We start from the raw sequence: 17,069 nt of genomic DNA on the forward strand, positions 1-17,069 counted from the left end.
AACCTTGGCACTGCCTGTTATGTATTGGTGTTTTTCTGACATGCGCCAAAATTTAATCTCCAAATAAACAATTATGAAATTGGGCTCCATCACAAACTGTGTTCGCAATGCACCAACTCCATCTCTCTGTCTGGTCAGTCTCAGGCTGAACCACACCGTTTGTAACCTTGCCATCTTATTTAACTCAATGGGCTGGCCACCTCTCTAACATCGCCTGCCTCAGTCAGTCCACCTGCTGCTGAACCCTTTGCATCTGTCATCTCCAGACTGGACTGTTCCAAGGCTCTTCTGGCCAGGCCCCCACTTTTCACCCTCAGCTCATCCAGAAACTCAGCTTCCCCTATGACCCACCCCACCCCTATGCTGGCACCGATTATATGTTTTTTATCCTTATCCGGCCATGCCCTGTGGGTAGCCAATTACACAACCATTGTGCAAAGGGTGTGAGTTTGCACATTCACACCTTGCCCTCAATGACCAACGGCACCAGTTTCCCGCCTCCCATTTCAAACGTGAGGGTGACCTCACTGCGCATGCGCGCGGCCGCATTCGGAAGCCGGCCGGGAACGTGGTGACGTTGTCGTCGCTGACGTCTCCCGGGACTGACGGCCGGGAACGTGGTGACGTTGCCGCCGCTGACGTCTCGCGGTACTGACGGCCGGTTCCCCCCCCCCACCCCTCCCACCCCCACCCCCACCCCCACCCAGTGACCGTGTCCTTGAGCCGCGCGGCGATGGGCTACTGGGACGCGGCGGATGGCGAGGAATGTCCCAGCAAAGCCTGGGCGACCACACGGATCGGGGCCGGCATCGGTGAGTGTTTGGGCACAGGGGGAAGGCCTGGGAGAGCGGCCGGTAAAGGATCGCTGGCAAGGAAGGGCTGGCCTAACCCCGGCCTTTCCCTTTGATTGACAAGAGAGCCGGAGGAGGGATTGCTTTCACACTCCCCATTGCAATATTTGAAGAGATGCTGGAAGCAGATTCGATGGTGGGATTGGATAAATGCAGCCCCAGGTTTAGCAATCATGGGCTTGTTTCTGGTCCCGCCCTTTAACCCTCACTCTGAGGGTTTTAAACAGCTGAGGCTGTTTAGCACAGGGCTAAATCGCTGGCTTTGAAAGCAGACCAAGGCAGGCCAGCAGCACGGTTCAATTCCTGTAACAGCCTCCCCGAACAGGCGCTGGAATGTAATGACTAGGGGCTTTTCACAGTAATTTCATTTGAAGCCTACTTGTGACAATAAGCGGTTTTCATTTTTCATTCAATTGTGCATGATATTGTTCCCATTTCACGATTCACCAAACACTGAAAGGTCATAGCAAAGTTGCAATTTGGGTCATTAATATTAGGAGCAGCAGCGGAACCCACCCTACTATCCCAACGTCACTATTAATAAGCCAGAGTACACATTTTAGTTTGACAGCATCCTGCAATATTAATTTAACAGGAAAATATCCCGTTAGTTGTTTACTTTATATAAAAATCCCAGATGACCATAGGCTGCTCTCCCCTTTACAGAAAAACTTACTGTTGGAGGTTTAACCTGAGGATCACCACACCTCCAGCAAGAGGCAAGGTTGAGAATAACTGAGGTCATGAATAACCCCAGCCTGTATATGAATTGAACCTGCTCTGCTGGCCTTGCTCTGCATCACGAACCAGCTGTCCAGCCAACAGAGTTAAACCAGCCCCCAAAAGTAAATAAAAGTCTCCGTAGTCCGAGATGACCATAGGTTGCTTTCCCTTTTGATGGGGGGGAAAGAGCTGACTGGTGTTGGTTTAACTAGAGGATTACCACACCTCGGGTGAGAGGAGAAAGCGAGTCTTAATGAATAACCTCAGCTGGTATAGGAATTGAATGCCCGCTGTTGGCCTCACTCTGCATCACGATCATCCCCCAGTGTTTATAACACCACAGGCAATAACACTGATTTTAGTAACTTCCACATTAATGTGTTCCTTCCACTGTGGCAGTAAATTCAAATTTGGGGAAAAGATTCGATACCTGCAAACTGGGAGTTCAAGAAAATCTTTCTGGTTTTGTTTCATATATTTCACTACCTGTTCGATATAGAAATAACAGACCGTCTCTTTCTTTGTTGAAGAGTTGTAGAAGGGAGGGAGGAGAGGGGACTTTTCATTCACTTGTCACTGCCTGAGCTCCCTCTCCCTCCCTGGAAAAACTGACACAGGACTCAACTCACTTGCCTCACTCAAGGTAACTATCACAAGAAGCTAAGTTCCAATTCCCTGGGAACGGCACGTGCTGTGGATGTGGATGACAGCCGGGTCCATCCTAGCACAAGGCTGATTGACAGCTTCCCCAGATCAGGGCCAGCTTTGTTATTGGCAGAGACTCCTTACTTCTCTTTCAATTTCTACTTTTCCTTGACCTCCCCAGAAGATGTCGCAAATTGCTCATTGCAGCTGAAAGACTCGTGCATGCTGGGCTTAACCTTTTAGGCTTGTGAATTTAATGCTGAAAACCCTGATGATGTATAATGGGTGTACAAACAATTACTTATCCAATAGAAACACCGCTCTACAGAGCTCCTTTGCTGCTTTGGCTCTTGCCCCTGCACATATTTCCATATTAACCTTCACCCATCTCTTGCTCACCATGGCCAATGTGATTATGGATGATGGAAGCTTTATAACTGATCCTCCCTCTCGTGCTCTCTTTATCTCCCATGCCCTTGGTTTCATTTCTTTCCCCACGAGTTGAATGCATAAATCCTGGAGTAATTGATTTTACAAAATCTGTATTCACTGAAAAATGTTATTGAGAAGGGTTTTGTAGCCAGTGCATAAGTGGGAGAAGCAGGATCTGTCTTTCCCACGCTACATGCACACCCAATCATGCTGTGCTGTCTGTTGTCACCTTCGGGCAGCTTCATGGTTGGCTGGCTTAAAAAAATTTGAACCACGAAGCTGCCTGAAGGTCAGACGTAGCAGCGCAGCAACTCCAGTGAAACTGATGTGAAATAAAATAAAAGTCAGACGAACGGTACTGATTTTTTAAAAAAAAGCCAGTCAGGTCAAGCACTTGCTGCTCAGACTCCATTTACAAGAACTCCCTTTAGGATACCAAGCCTGGGCTTCTCAAACCCCCGGGCCCTAATGTCTTGTACTGCGTGCACCCCTGTCTCTGTGCCCTGGATAAATGCATAAGGGGGGTGAGGTGGGGTGGGTACTGCAGGACAGAGGAGGAGTATGATTGGATAGCCTTTGCAATGAGCTGGCACAGATATGAGGGGCTCATTTAAAAAAAGGTTTGTTCATGGGACGTAGGCTTTCGTGGCAAAGCCAACATTTGTTACCTATCCCTAACTGCCCTTGGACTAAGTGGCTTGCTAAGTTATTCAGAGGCCAGTTAAGAGTCAACCAGATTGATGTGCGTCAGATGGCCAGAACGGCTAAGGGCAACAGATTTCCTTTCTTAAAGGAGATCAGTGATTACTGAGATTGGCTTTATAATTCCAGATTTATGATTTGAATTTAAATTGAACTGTCAGATTGCTTGTCCATTACATGTCTTGGATAAATCACTATTTACTCCACCTTGCAAAACCATAATCTTTCAGTTCCCGTCACTCTATATGCTTGACATCACCACAGTCAATCACTGTTTAAAACACGCCAGATTATTTGCATCTGTATATTCAGTTCAACCCCAGCCTAACCTGCTGAATATTTTCTCTTAGTCATATCTCTTGTCCCAGAAATTGGCTTAGTGAACATTCTCCAAACTGCTCCTAATGCAAGTACATCCCTTCTTTAGTAAGGAGGCACCGTTGTACAGTGGTTAGCATTGCTGCATCACAGCGCCAGGGATCCAGGTTCAATTCCAGCCTTGGGTGATTGTGTGGAGTTTGCACTTTCTCCCAGGCTGCGGGGGTTTCCTCTGGGTGTTCCGGTTTCCTCCCACAGCCCAAAGATGTGCAGGTTAGGTGGGGTTATGGGGATAGGGCGGGGCATGTGGGTGCTCTTTCAGAGGGTTGGTGCAGACTCGATGGGCCGAAGGCCTCCTGCACAATAGGTATTCTATTGAGACCTGTAGTAATCCACGGGAGGCAGGAGTTCCGTCACCACACCAATATTTATTTACAATAACGATATTACAGGAGCAGCTACAAACAGTGCTGATAGCAGTCCAGTCAACTTAAGGCTGCTCACAAAGCCTACACAGGTGATTATATGGGCCCCCTCAATGAGCGATCATTGAGGGAGCTCATACTCCAATTGGCCAACCAATAAAGCCAATTGGAGTTCATTACAAGACCAAAATTGTGCACAGTACTGTAGGAATGATCTGTCTGCCACTCTCAGTACAACTTGGCAAACACACTTTCCCTTTCACAAAACCATGTCGACTGCTGAATTTGTATTTTGATTTTCCAACAGTCCTGGTGAAGGAGTCCATTCAGCCCATTGAGCGCCCCACTTCAGCTCACATCTCCACCCCATAACCCAGTAACCCCACCTAACCTTTTTGGGCACTAAGAGCAATTTAATATGGCCAATCCCCCGAACCTGCACATCTTTGGGCTGTGGTAGGAAACCGGAGCACCCAGAGGAAACCCACACAGACACGGGGAGAACGTGCAGACTCCGCACAGACAGAAACCCAAGCTGGGAATTGAACCTGGGACTCTGGAGCTGTGAAGTAACATTGCTGACTACTGTGCTACCAGATCGCCCCTGCTACTAATTTCTTAGTAATGGATTCGCGCATTTTCCCGATTGAGAGAGAAATTAGATTAATTTGTAGTTTCCTGCTTTCTGTTTCCCTCCTTTCTTGAAAAGGGATGTTCCATTTTTGGTTTTCAGTCTGCAGGGCAGAATCTAATAAATTTTAGGAATATTGTAACCAATGCATCCACTCTCTCAGCAGCCATTTGGCTCCTCCCATTAATTACTTGATCCATATCCCACCAAGATGTCACATGACCTACTTAGCTAGGACTAACTACCACTCCCTCATAAATTACCTACACTCCAGGGAGTCTCCAGTAATCAAAATACGATTCCATTATCTGTAGCCTGGTTGGAATGAATGATCACGTTACCTTTTACGACTCTTTAATTACAGCTTTAGTAGACACACTGTTTGTATGTATGTTAACGTTTTTTAATAACATTACTACCACACAATATAAATATACATAACAACTTCCACGTTTCTCTCTCCCTTTTTCTCTATCAGTGCTTAGTTTCATCTGTTCCTTTTTATATACACTGTTAGAAGCTTTTACTGTCTTTCTATTTCTTGCCAGTTTCTCTGTCTTTTATTTTTTAGTCATCCTTTGCTGGTTCTAAAATTCTCCCCATCTTTTGACCTCCCACTAATCCTTTGAGCATGGTAAGCCATTTTAATTTAATGCCATCCTTAACTTCCTGTGTTAGTCATGGGTGGTGTTTCTTTCTCATAGACTGTTTCTTTCTGAGCTATGAAATATCTTTTTAAATGTGTGTGACTGCATCTCTACCATCTTCCTTTTTATCCTATTTTTCCATCCTACTTTAGCCATCCCTCTCGTCGTATCCTTGTAGTTGCCATTATTAGACTAATCTTACACAGTACGTTATTAATCATGTGTGTTGATTAGATAGAATGCATCCTCTCGTCTCTTCCAGTTAAAATGACCACTCAGTGATATGATTATTTGCATCTGAAGGGGAGGCAAACCTTAAAACAATCAGCTTCTGGATATTATCAGTTACAGGCTTGTGGGTAACATTTGGAAATTGTTTGTGACCCATTCTGTCAGTGATGCCATTTTAATCTGTTTCTATGTCGGACAGCCGTTCAAAGGGGCTACAGCAACTAGATCAGGGGTGGGCAAACTACGGCCCGCGGGCCACATGCGGCCCGCCAAAGGTCTTTATGCGGCCAACCAAGTCATTAAAAAAAAAAAATTTTTTTTTAAAAACATTTTTTTTAAGGTTAATGGGGGGGGGGGGGGGGGGGGGGCTGTTGGGTTACTTACTGGTATAGGGCGGATACGTTGACTTGAGTAGGGTGATCATTGCTCGGCACAACATCGAGGGCCGAAGGGCCTGTTCTGTGCTGTACTGTTCTATGTTCTATATGAGGCGCCCAGAATCATAACCGGGTGAAGTTATTTTACTTAATATACTATGCGGCCCTTTAAAATTGTGGATTTCTGAATGTGGCCCTTGCACGGAAAAGTTTGCCCACCCCTGAACTAGATTCTTGTGGTGGTGAAACTTTTGTGCAGCAATAAAACAGTCATTCTCTACAGAATGTCAGACCTTCCTTTAATTATCTTATTCTTGTAACTTCTCTTCATAGGCCTCGTTGGCTCAGCCTATCATATTGTTGGATTTCAACCTGCAAATGTTGTGGATGCAGTGCAGAGAGCAGCCAATGGCACCTTAACTATGGGTAAGGACATCTTTGTTTATGGTACAGTCCAATATTATTTGTGAAGACAACTTCACTCAGTATGATTCTCAGGAGAACTACTTTTCAGCAAGAACTTTCATTATTTTACTTGTGTACTGTGGTTTACTGTTGATGCTTGTGACCTTTGGAAATGTAGTTCCATTGGGCTACATGGATCCTTTAGAGGCACTGACTCTCTGGAGTGCTTGAATGCCGAGGTCAATGTGGTCTGCAGTACGGCACTGATATCACAACTAAAGAGAAGTTAAACACAGGGTGACCTTGAATGTAAAGGTATCAGTGAAGCTAAAGATAAAAAGTTTAAAATATCAAGCAAGTGGGAGTATTATATTGAGTGCAGTTTTTGAACATTTGGAGGTGGCGTATAAGTCAGGACACCTGATCGCTTCAGTTTTGCTCCCACATGCCTACATAGTGATGTTGATGTGATTAATGTAAGTGTAGCTTTAGACAGTGAGGCAGCACGAGGACTGCTGGTAAATGTTGAAATGGGCACCAGGCGGTTTGCATCATCAATGCGGTTATGGGAGCAAAGTACATGTTGGCAGCAATCTTGAAGGTTGCAAAAATTTTTTTTAATTGACTCTTGGAATGTTTGTGGGGGAGGTCAGTGACAAACTCAGCATTTACTGCTTAACCCCAATTGCCCTTGAGGAGGTGGTGGTGAGCCCACCTTCTTGACTCACTGCAGTCTATGTGGTGTCAGTACAGAGAGTGAGTTCCAGGATTTTGACCTAGTGACATTGAAAGAATGAGGATAAACTGCCAAGTCAGGATAGTGGATGACGTGAAGGGACACTCTCGGGTGGTGGTGTTCCCATGCATCTGCCTCCATTGTCTGTCTGTGTGGTCGAGGCCGTGCATTTCGAAGGTGCTATTGAAGGAGGCCTTTAATGGTTGCTGCATTGTATCTTTTAGACAGTACTGTACACACTGCTGCCGTTGTACACTGGTGGTGGAGAGAATAAATGTTTAAGGTGGTGAATGAGGCACCAATCAAGTGGGAAGCTTAATCTTTGCTTCATGAGTGTTGTTGGAGCTGCAGTTATCCAAGCAAGGAGAGAGTATTCCATCACATTCCCAACTAATTCCTTTTAGATGGTGGGTAGACTTTGTGGAGTCAGGATTTGAATCACTTGCCACAGAATTCAAAGCTTCTGACCTCTTGTAGCCACAGAATCTGTATGGCTTCTCCATTAAGTTCCTGGAATGTGATAACCCTGATGATGTTGATAGTGAGGAATATCAAGCAGAGATGGTAGATTCTCTGTTGTTGGTGATGGTCATTGCCGAGCATTCATGGTGTGCATTTATTCATTAGACATCGACGTCATTGGCTAGGGCAGCATTTACCGACCATCCCTAATTGTCCTTGAGAGCTTGGTGAGCTGCCTTCTTGAACCGCTGCAGTTTCTGTGGTGTAGATACGGCCACAGTGCTGTTAGAAAGAGTTCCAAGATTTTAACCCAGTGACAGTGAAGGAACTTGCCACTTATCAGTCCAAGCCTGAATGCTGTTGAGGTCTTGCTGTTTGCAAGCACAGACTGCTTCAGTATCCAAGGAGTTGAGTTATACTGACACTGCAATGATCAGCGAGCATCCCCACTCCTCATCCCCACTAATCCAGGAAAGTGGACAGTATTCCATCACATTCCCAACTATTGCCTTTTTAGATGCTAGGCAGGCTTTGGGAAGTCAGGATTTGAGTCACTTGTTGCAGAATTCCCAGCCTCTGACCTGCTCTGTAATCATGAGTCCAGTTCAGTTTCTGGCCAATGGTAACCCTCAGGATGCTGTTAGTGGGGAATTCAGTGATGCTAATGCCATTGAATGTCAGGTGAAGATTGTTGAATTCTTGCTTGTTGGAGATGGTCATTGCCTTGCATTTGTATGGTGCAGATGTAACTTGCCACTTATCAGCCCAAGCCTGAATGTTGTCCATGTCTTGATGCGTGAGGGCCTGGTCTGCATCAGTATCTGAGGAGTTGCGAATGGGGGTGTTGAAAATCGCCCTATCCATCTGCAAACATCCCCACTTCTGACCTTATGGTGGACGGAAGGTAATTGATGAAGCAGCTGAAGATGGTTGGGTCTAGAACACTACCTGAGGAACTCCTGGAGTGATCTCCTGCAACTGAGATGATGACCTCCAATAACCACAACCATCTTCACGATGCCACACTCGATTAAATGCTGCCTTGACGTCAAAGGCAGTCACTCTCACCTCTCAAGTTCAAATCTTTTCTCCATGTTTAGACCAAGGCTGTAATTGATTCAGGAGCTGAGTGGCCCTGGCAGAACCCAAACTGAGTGTCAACGAACAGGTTATTTCTGAGTAAGTGCCCATTGAAAGCACTGTTAATGACCCTTTCCATCATTTTGTTGAAGAGTGTAAATTAAATTTAGACCAATTTGCATTAAATTTTTAAAACCTGCTGAAAATTCTAATTGCCTTTTAAGCAAAGAAATAAAGGCAAAGAAAATTTGGAACATATTAAATACTTGAGGATGCCATGATTTGAGGAAAGGTGTTTTCTATGTTACATAAGAACATAAAATCCTGAGCAATAAAAGACTTTTCAGATAAAATCTACTTTCTCCAGAGTATGATTGCATGGAGTACTGTCTTATACTGCCGGTGGATCTATTACTGCAAGGGGTACTAATTTCCTTTGTTGACTTCCCAAGTAAATTCAATTGTGTTGAATGCAGCTTCAATCTTTCTTCTCAATAGATGTACTCCGATTAATTTTTACTGCTGTTTGATCAAAAGCCTTGTGAAATTGGCAGTTACTTCAAGTTCTTTTTCTCGTCTTATTTAGAGGGTTGTGTATAAAGGAATTTAATAAGCCCGTGCCCGTTTGCTTGACTTTCAGCTGCACTTGGTGCAATTTTTGGAGTGACCACTTGCCTAACTGCGCACATCCGAGGAACTGAAGATGATCCGTTAAATTATTTCATTGGAGGTTGTGCTTCAGGAATCATCCTCGGAGTGAGAGGTGAGTGCTTGTCACAGCTGTTTAATAGTGCTTTAATTCTTCGAGAAATTTCTAATAAGGTTCTGGAAAGTGATTGTCAAAAAATAACTTTATTTTTAAAAAAATGAACACTGCAAACAGTTCATTTGCATTAACTGCTATTTCTGTGGCTATATTTTAGTTTTTGGGCGGAAGGTGGTAAAAGGAAAAGAGTCCACAAACATGGTCAGAGTTGGAAAGAATTGTGAAGAAACAACATTAAAGCTCTTTAGGAATTCTGGGTTAGGGGGCTCTGTTAATGAAGGATGAGATCAGTACAGTAGTGAGAAATGATCTTGGTTTGGAGGGTTAAAATGTAGAATAAGTTTGGGTAGAAATAAGAAATAGCAAAGGAAAGAAGTCACAAGGTTCATAGCTCACTGACAGTAGCTATGGTTTTGGACAGAATATAAATCAAGAAATAATGAGGGCTTATGAGAAATGTACTGCAGTAATCGAGGAAGATTTTAATCTTCATATAGATTGGATGAATCAAATTGACCAAGGTAGCCTGTAGATGAGTTCTTAAAGTAGTTGGGACAGTTTCTTAGAACAATACATTCTGGAGCCAACCAAGGCACTACTATTTTAGACCTGGTAATGTGTAATGAGACATAAATGATTAATGAACCTCCTAGCAAACGATCTTCTGGATCTAAGAGTGATCATAACGGGATATACTTTCATATTCAGTTTGAGGGTGAGAAATCTGGGCCTGAAGCTAGTGGCTTAAACTTAAATAAAAGCATTTACAAGGGTAAGAAGACAGAGTTGACTTAAGTGAAATGGGTAAAAAGGTTTACACGGTAAGACTATAGAGCAGCAATGGCAGACATTTTAAGTAGATATTTCATAATAAAGATATATTCCATTGAGAAATAAAGACTATGAGAAGGATGCACCATCTGTGCCTAACTAAGGAAGTTAAGGATGTTACAAAATTGAAACAAAAAATGTATAATGCTGTAATGATTAGAGGTAGTGCGGAAGATGAGGAAATCATCAAAAGATGACCTTAAAAATAAGAGGAAAATTTGGAGTATGAGAGAAAATGAGCAAATATAAAAACAGACAGTAAAAGCTTTTGCATGTGTATGTAGAAAGGAAGAGAGTAGCTAAAGGAAGTCTTGGTCCTTTGGGGGAGACGACTGGGGAAATAATAATGGGAAACAATAAAATGGCAGAGACTTCAAACCAATAATTTTTATCTGTCTTCACAGTAGAAGACACTGAAAACATCCCCCAAAAAAGTAGAGAATTAAGAGGTGGGAGGAAGGAACGTACAAGTGCTAAGAAAGCTAATGGGACTGAAGGCTGACAAGTCTCCTGGATCTGATGGCTTACATCCTAGAGTCTTGAAGTGGCTACAAGATAGTAGGTTAATAAGTTGTAATCTTTCAGACTTCCCTAGATTCTGGAAAGCTAGCGGATTGAAACACGGCAGATGTAACACCTGCATCTAAGAAAGGAGGAATGTAGAAAGTAGGAATCTACAGACCAGTGAACCTCATATCTGTCGTTGGGAAATGTTAATATTGAAGAAGTAGCAGCAGGGCATTCAGCAAATCATAATACAGTCAGGCATGTCAGCATGGTCTTGTGAAAAAAGAGTGTTTGACAAATTTATTTGAGTTGTTTGAGGATGTAGCAAGCAGAGTGGATAAGGAGGAACTAGGAGATATAATGTGTGTGAATTTCCAAAAGGCATTTGATAAGGTGTCACATAAAATAGCTACTGCACACGTTAAAAGCTTGTGGTGTTGGGGGTGACATAGGAATATGGATTAGCTAACTCACAAGAACAGTCAGGGTAAACAAATCATTTTGAGGCTGGCAAACTAATTAGCGGGGTACCGCAGGGATCAAGGCTGGGGCCTTAACTACTTATGATTTGTTTCGTGATTTGGATGAAGGGACAGACTGTATCTTCAGCAAATTTGGCTACAATACAAAGGTAAGAAAGCAAGTTATTAGGAGGACACCGTCTGCAAAGGGATATAGATAGGTTAAATGAATTGTCAAAATATTTGGCAGATGGAGCATAATGTGGGAAAATGTAAGTTTGTCCACTCTGGTAGAAATAATAGAAAAGCAGAATATTATTTGAATGGAGAGAGACTAGAGAATGCTGCAGGGCAGAGGGATCTGGGTGTCCTTGTACATAATCACAAAAAGCTAGTATGCTAATACAGCAAGTAATTAGGAAGGCAGATGGAATATTGGCTTTTATTTCAAGGGTGATGGTGTCTAAAAGTTGGGAAGTTGTGCTTCGGTTGTACGGGACATTGGTTAAACTGCACCTAGAGTTCTATGTGTCGCTTAGGGCTCCTTACTTATGGAGGGATGTGCTTGCATTGGAAGCAGTTCAGAGAAGGTTCACAAAGCTGATTCTTGAGCTGGAGGGTTTGGCTTAGGAGGTGAGATTGAGCAGGTTGGACCTACACCCATTGGATGAGAGGTGATCTTACAGACTCTGAGGGAGATTGACAGGGAGGTTGTTTCCCCCGCGTGGGGAAATCTAGAACTGGGGACACGGTTTCAAATTTAGGAGTCTTCCATTTAAGATGGAGGTGAGGAGGATTTTTTTCTCTGAGGATTGTTATTGTTTGTTATTATCTTCCATAGAAAGGAATGGAGGCTGGATCGTTAAATATATTCTAGGCTGAGTTAGAAATTTTTTTGATCTACAAAGGAGTCCAGGCTTATGGGGAACGGGCAGGAAAATAGAGTGGCGGCCCGACTTTGAACCGTCATGATTTTACTGAATGGCGGAGCAGGCTCGAGGAATCAAGTAACTTACTCCTATTTCTGATGATCTTAGGATAATTGTGCGCCTCTGGGTAAAACATGCTGTGCTCACTTTCCAGTTTCGTCACCTAGTACCAACTTCAGCACTCCCAGTTCTGAAGGAAGTTCGGCAGATGGAAGATATTTTCAGGAGAACGTTCTGGTGGTATGGACCATAATTCAGTTAGATTTAGCATGGTTAAGGAAAAGGACAGAGAAAGACCAGGAGTAAAATTTCTTAATCGGGGAAAGATGAATTTTACCAAGCTTGAGGTGTGATTCAGCAAAAGTAAACTGGGAGTGTGTACTTGGAGGTAAATCTCTGTCGGAGCCGTCGGAGACATTCAAGGAAGAGATACCAAAGATTCAGAATAAATAAGCTCCCACAAAGTAAAAGGGAGCAACTCTGAAATCCAGATCCACCTGAATGTCCGCAAGCAGAGTAGGGTAAGGTTATGCTGGATGCCAAGAACTATATATTGCAAAAAGCCTAGGGGTATGTAGTAAATGTAGGGATGAAATTAGGAAAGCAGAAAGGTCATGAAAAATGTTGGCAAGCAAAATCAGGGACAATCCAAGGATGTTGTGCAAGTACATAAAAGTGCAAGAGGATAGTACGGTCTTTTGGAGATCAGAAAGGTAACCTGTGCATGGATGCAGAGGGCCCCTTTATGTGGGCATGGTTCTTAATGAAATGAAAATCGCTTATTGTCACAAGTAGGCTTCAATGAAGTTACTGTGAAAAGCCCTTAGTCGCCACATTCCGGCGCCTGTTCAGGGATGCTGGTACGGGAATTGAACGTGGCCTGCCTTGGTCTGATTTAAAAGCCAGCAACTTAGCCCAGTGTGCTAAACCAGCCCCTGGCTGAATGCTAATGAATGCTTGCCATCTTATCTTCAGAGAAGTGTGAAATATTGGATGGGTAAACAGATCAAGGACAGACGTAATAAGTGGTATAGCTTTGAAAGTAGATAAATCACCTGGCCCAAGTGAAATGTATCCCAGGCTGTTCAGAGAAGAAAGGGAGGAAATAGCGGAACCACTGACCATAATTTCCCACATAACTGTACAGTGCAGAAGGAGGTCATTAGGCCCTTGAGTCTTGACTGGCTCTCTACCCAGCCCCATTCCTCCGCCATCTCCCCTTTATCTTGCACATTCTTTTCCGAGAGAAATCCAATTCCCTTCTGAATACCTCAATCGAACCTGCTTTTCAGCAAGGTTGTTCCAGACTCCAACCACCCTTTGGGTGAAAAAGGTTTTCCTCATCACTTTCACTCACTCTTTTTGCCAATTATTTTGAATCTGTGTCCGTTAGTTCTTGATGCTCTCATCAATGGGAACAATTTCTCACCATTTACCCTGTCCATACCCCTCAGGACCTTGAAATACCTTTAGCAAGTCTCCTCTCAACCTTCTTTACGCCAAGGGAAACAGTCCCAGCCTCTCTAATCTATCCTCATAGCTACAGTTGTTTATCCCTGGAGTCATTCTTGTGAATCTCCTCTGTACTCCATTGGATGCCTTCAGATCCTGCCTCAAGTAAGGCACCCAAAACTTGGACTCGGCTCCAATTCTCTCTGGCTACAGGTATGGTGCCTGAGGGATGCCAATCCTGCACCATTATTTCAAAATGGATAGACCAAGTAACTACAGGCTAATCACGCTAATCTCAGCAATGGGTAAATTATTGAAAAAAAATTTGAGGGTCTATATAAATCTTAACTTTCATTTAAAAAAAAATGTTGGACTGTAACTTCCTTGGAGTGGCAATCAACAGTGGATTGTCATTCTGTACCGATTTACCTACATTTAAATTCTCAAGCGGCTATCTCGCCTGACCTTCCTGACTCAGGCTGGAAGAGACTTGAGCAGTGAAGCTTGTCCTGTCTCCAGCAGCAAAGTGTAAAGAAAAACTGAAACAAAGGAGGACAAATCCCTGTTTTTTTTAGAACACTAGCTGCTCTGAAGCAGGTGAGTTTAAATGCCCCATTGAAAATAACAGATCATGGATAAAGGAACCGAAGGCCGAATGGGCAAGATAGGAGGAGGGCTCCTCATGGGGACATCCCTTCGGGCCCTGGCCACGGCAGCGCTCCCTTCCTCACCGTTTTGACTCTCAACGAGCCCAGTGGTGATAGCCACACTCCAGTTGTGGAATCAACTACGACAGCACTTCAGTCTAACTGAGATGTCCATTAAGACCCCCATCTGCAAAAACCACAGGTTCATGCAAACCAAAATGGATGCTGCCTTCAAAAGGTGGAGACAGGACAGCGGGGGGAGGGGGGGGGGGGGGGAGGGAGGAGAAGAGCATTGACAGTTAGGGACTTCTACACAGACAACGGACTGGCAACACTAGAGGAACTGACCAAGAAGTTCCAACTGACCGGGGTAAACAAATTAAGACACATGCGAGTTTAAAAACTTCCTATGTAGGGAAACAAAGACATATCTACGGACACCACAACAATCGCTATCAGAGCACCTATTGGACATGCATCCTTTTTCTATACATATAAGAACAGATTGTAAGAGATTTTACAATTTTTTATTAGTTTACTCTCGTATCCTAATTTCTCCCTCTATCAATTTCCTGGTCACTCTGCTGACAAATAAAACATTCCCAATCGTTAGAATAAATGCTCACTTTGCCAAGATTCAAACTGCTTTTTTCACCAATGCTTGTAACATTTTTTCAGTGGAAATTTTATCCTTTAAGGGAATGTTGGAAAATATGAATTCTTTCTTCAAATATTTATTAACATTGTATATCTACTGTTGTATCTTTTAATCCAATTTCCTAATCTCCCTCAGACAAACTCCCCACTCCCTCATAACACCATAATTGGCTTTGTTTTAAAAACACTTTTTCAATCAATGAAGCAATCATCTGCAGTGAAATCTTTGAAGCGAAAAAATATTATTCTCCTCCTTCAGCACTTGGCATAGATTATTTTGTTTTGAATTGAATTAATTCTTCAGTGTGTGTGGCAGTGTGTATAAGCCTTTATGGTAGAGTTACTCACATTTTTCTTGGCCAAAATATATGATAGTAGTAAGAAGTCTTACAACACCAGGTTAAAGTCCAACATGTTTGTTTCAAACACTAGCTTTCGAAACACTGCTCCTTCCTCAGGTGAATTGAAGGAGCAGTGCTCTGAAAGCTAGTGTTTGAAACAAACATGTTGGACTTTAACCTGATGTTGTAAGACTTCTTACTGTGGTCATCGCAGTCCAACGCCGGCATCTCCACAAAATATATGATAGAATTAAGGTATTAGTAATTTCAGTATGAATTTAATATTCTGTTTGAATTGTGGCCCCTTGCTCAATTTTGGTAAGCAGATCTTGTGTCAGACTGACTAATCCTGAGTAGAACATTAGCTGAATTACTGGACTGATGTGGTGATCTGATTTGAAATCATGTCGATGGATTCTTGCCTCAGAATTGTACCTTTTTAATTTTGTTGCCCATCCTGAGGTTCTTATATTAAACACAGGAGTCAGTAGTGCCGTAAACCTTCTAGTAATAATTCAAAAGCATGCTGGCACTTGTAACAAATGTATACTCGAAGGGGCCTCTGAAGTGGTGGGGATGAGGAATTGGGAGATTTCCAATTGTGAGAACTCTTTAGAAGTAGTTTATATTTGAAGAGTATCTGAATTAACATTTCACCCCACTCTCTTTTTTCGTCCAGTTGGATTTGAGAGCCATATCTGAGTTACAGTCACAATCGAAGGACCCTACTTAATGGACCAGTGTAGTTGACTGGTTGTTGTGAGAGCTGCTGTTCCTTAAGTTGTCCACTAGATAGCGCCAGATAGATGGTTTTGTGAACACTTTTTAAGGCCCAAACATGGTAATGTTCTCACTCTAGCAGTTCCCATGATTTGTGATTGAACAATTAACATTTGAAACTCTGTACGCTGATTTCTATGTCCCAGCTTGCTTTTGAAAAACTTCCAGTATACTTCAATGTAATGGCCTTTCATAGTATGGGCTCTGATGTGGCTATTACAAGGTTTCAAATATGTTGGTCTCCATATTGTGTGTCCAGTTAATGATTTTTTCACTGTGCAGTGATCTCTTGAGTAGGTACAGAATGTTTCATGCTCTGTATTGGTTACTCAGATTTAGTAATGTGAAAAATGACTTGTATTTTAGAATTAGAAAATGTTGGAAATTCTGCAGGTCTGGCAGCATTTGTGTAGAGAATTAATGTTTCTGGTTGATGACCTTTCATCAGAACTGTTAGAATTTTAACACTGGAATACCTTGTCTCTTTCCACAGCTCACAGCTACATGACTGGTACCTCAGCCTGCCTTGGTCTTGGCGTAATTGCAGCTCTCACAAAGATGGGCAAGATGGAAGGTTGGCGCATATCGGGACCTCCCAAACTTTGAAAAAAGCTCAAGCAGCACAACTGTAATATAGTGTATTCTGTCCAATAAAAAAAATATAATTCAACCTCAGTGTCACTAATGGTGAACCTCGGCCAAGTACATGTGTGTTGGGTTGCAAAATGAGTAAAGTAGCTTTGACTTTCAGTCCCTTTCATTTTCTCTCTAGGGCATCTTTTGAAATGTGGGCTGACTGTGTATTGTTTTCTCTCCTCGCAGTGCATGCCCTGCAGATGGAACAGTTTTCCAGCTCGTTATTTCACCCAAGTTGACCATTTTTCCTATTCAAGCATTGACATTAAAGCGAAGCTTGTTTTCAGCTGGACTTGCCTAACTGGAGCCTATGTGTGGTTTTCCTCTTCCTGTTGCACAGTGGTTAACACTGCTGCTTCACTGTGGCAGGGACCCGGGTTCAATTCCGGCCCTGGGT

The 17,069-nt window shown here is 43.1% G+C and overlaps 1 protein-coding gene across 1 annotated transcript; it reads left to right on the plus strand.

Annotated features, from left to right (window-relative positions):
• Window positions 1-685: 685 nt before the first annotated feature.
• Window positions 686-16,706, plus strand: ndufa11 (NADH:ubiquinone oxidoreductase subunit A11). The gene is made up of 4 exons (XM_038777437.1): window positions 686-812; window positions 6,316-6,408; window positions 9,306-9,428; window positions 16,530-16,706. The coding sequence occupies exons 1-4, from the start codon at window positions 734-736 to the stop codon at window positions 16,640-16,642; spliced, it is 408 nt and encodes a 135-aa protein (XP_038633365.1). The 5' UTR covers window positions 686-733; the 3' UTR covers window positions 16,643-16,706.
• Window positions 16,707-17,069: the final 363 nt, after the last annotated feature.

Source organism: Scyliorhinus canicula, chromosome 18 (genome assembly GCF_902713615.1).
Source record: "Scyliorhinus canicula chromosome 18, sScyCan1.1, whole genome shotgun sequence".
In the NCBI taxonomy this organism is placed as follows: domain Eukaryota; kingdom Metazoa; phylum Chordata; class Chondrichthyes; order Carcharhiniformes; family Scyliorhinidae; genus Scyliorhinus; species Scyliorhinus canicula.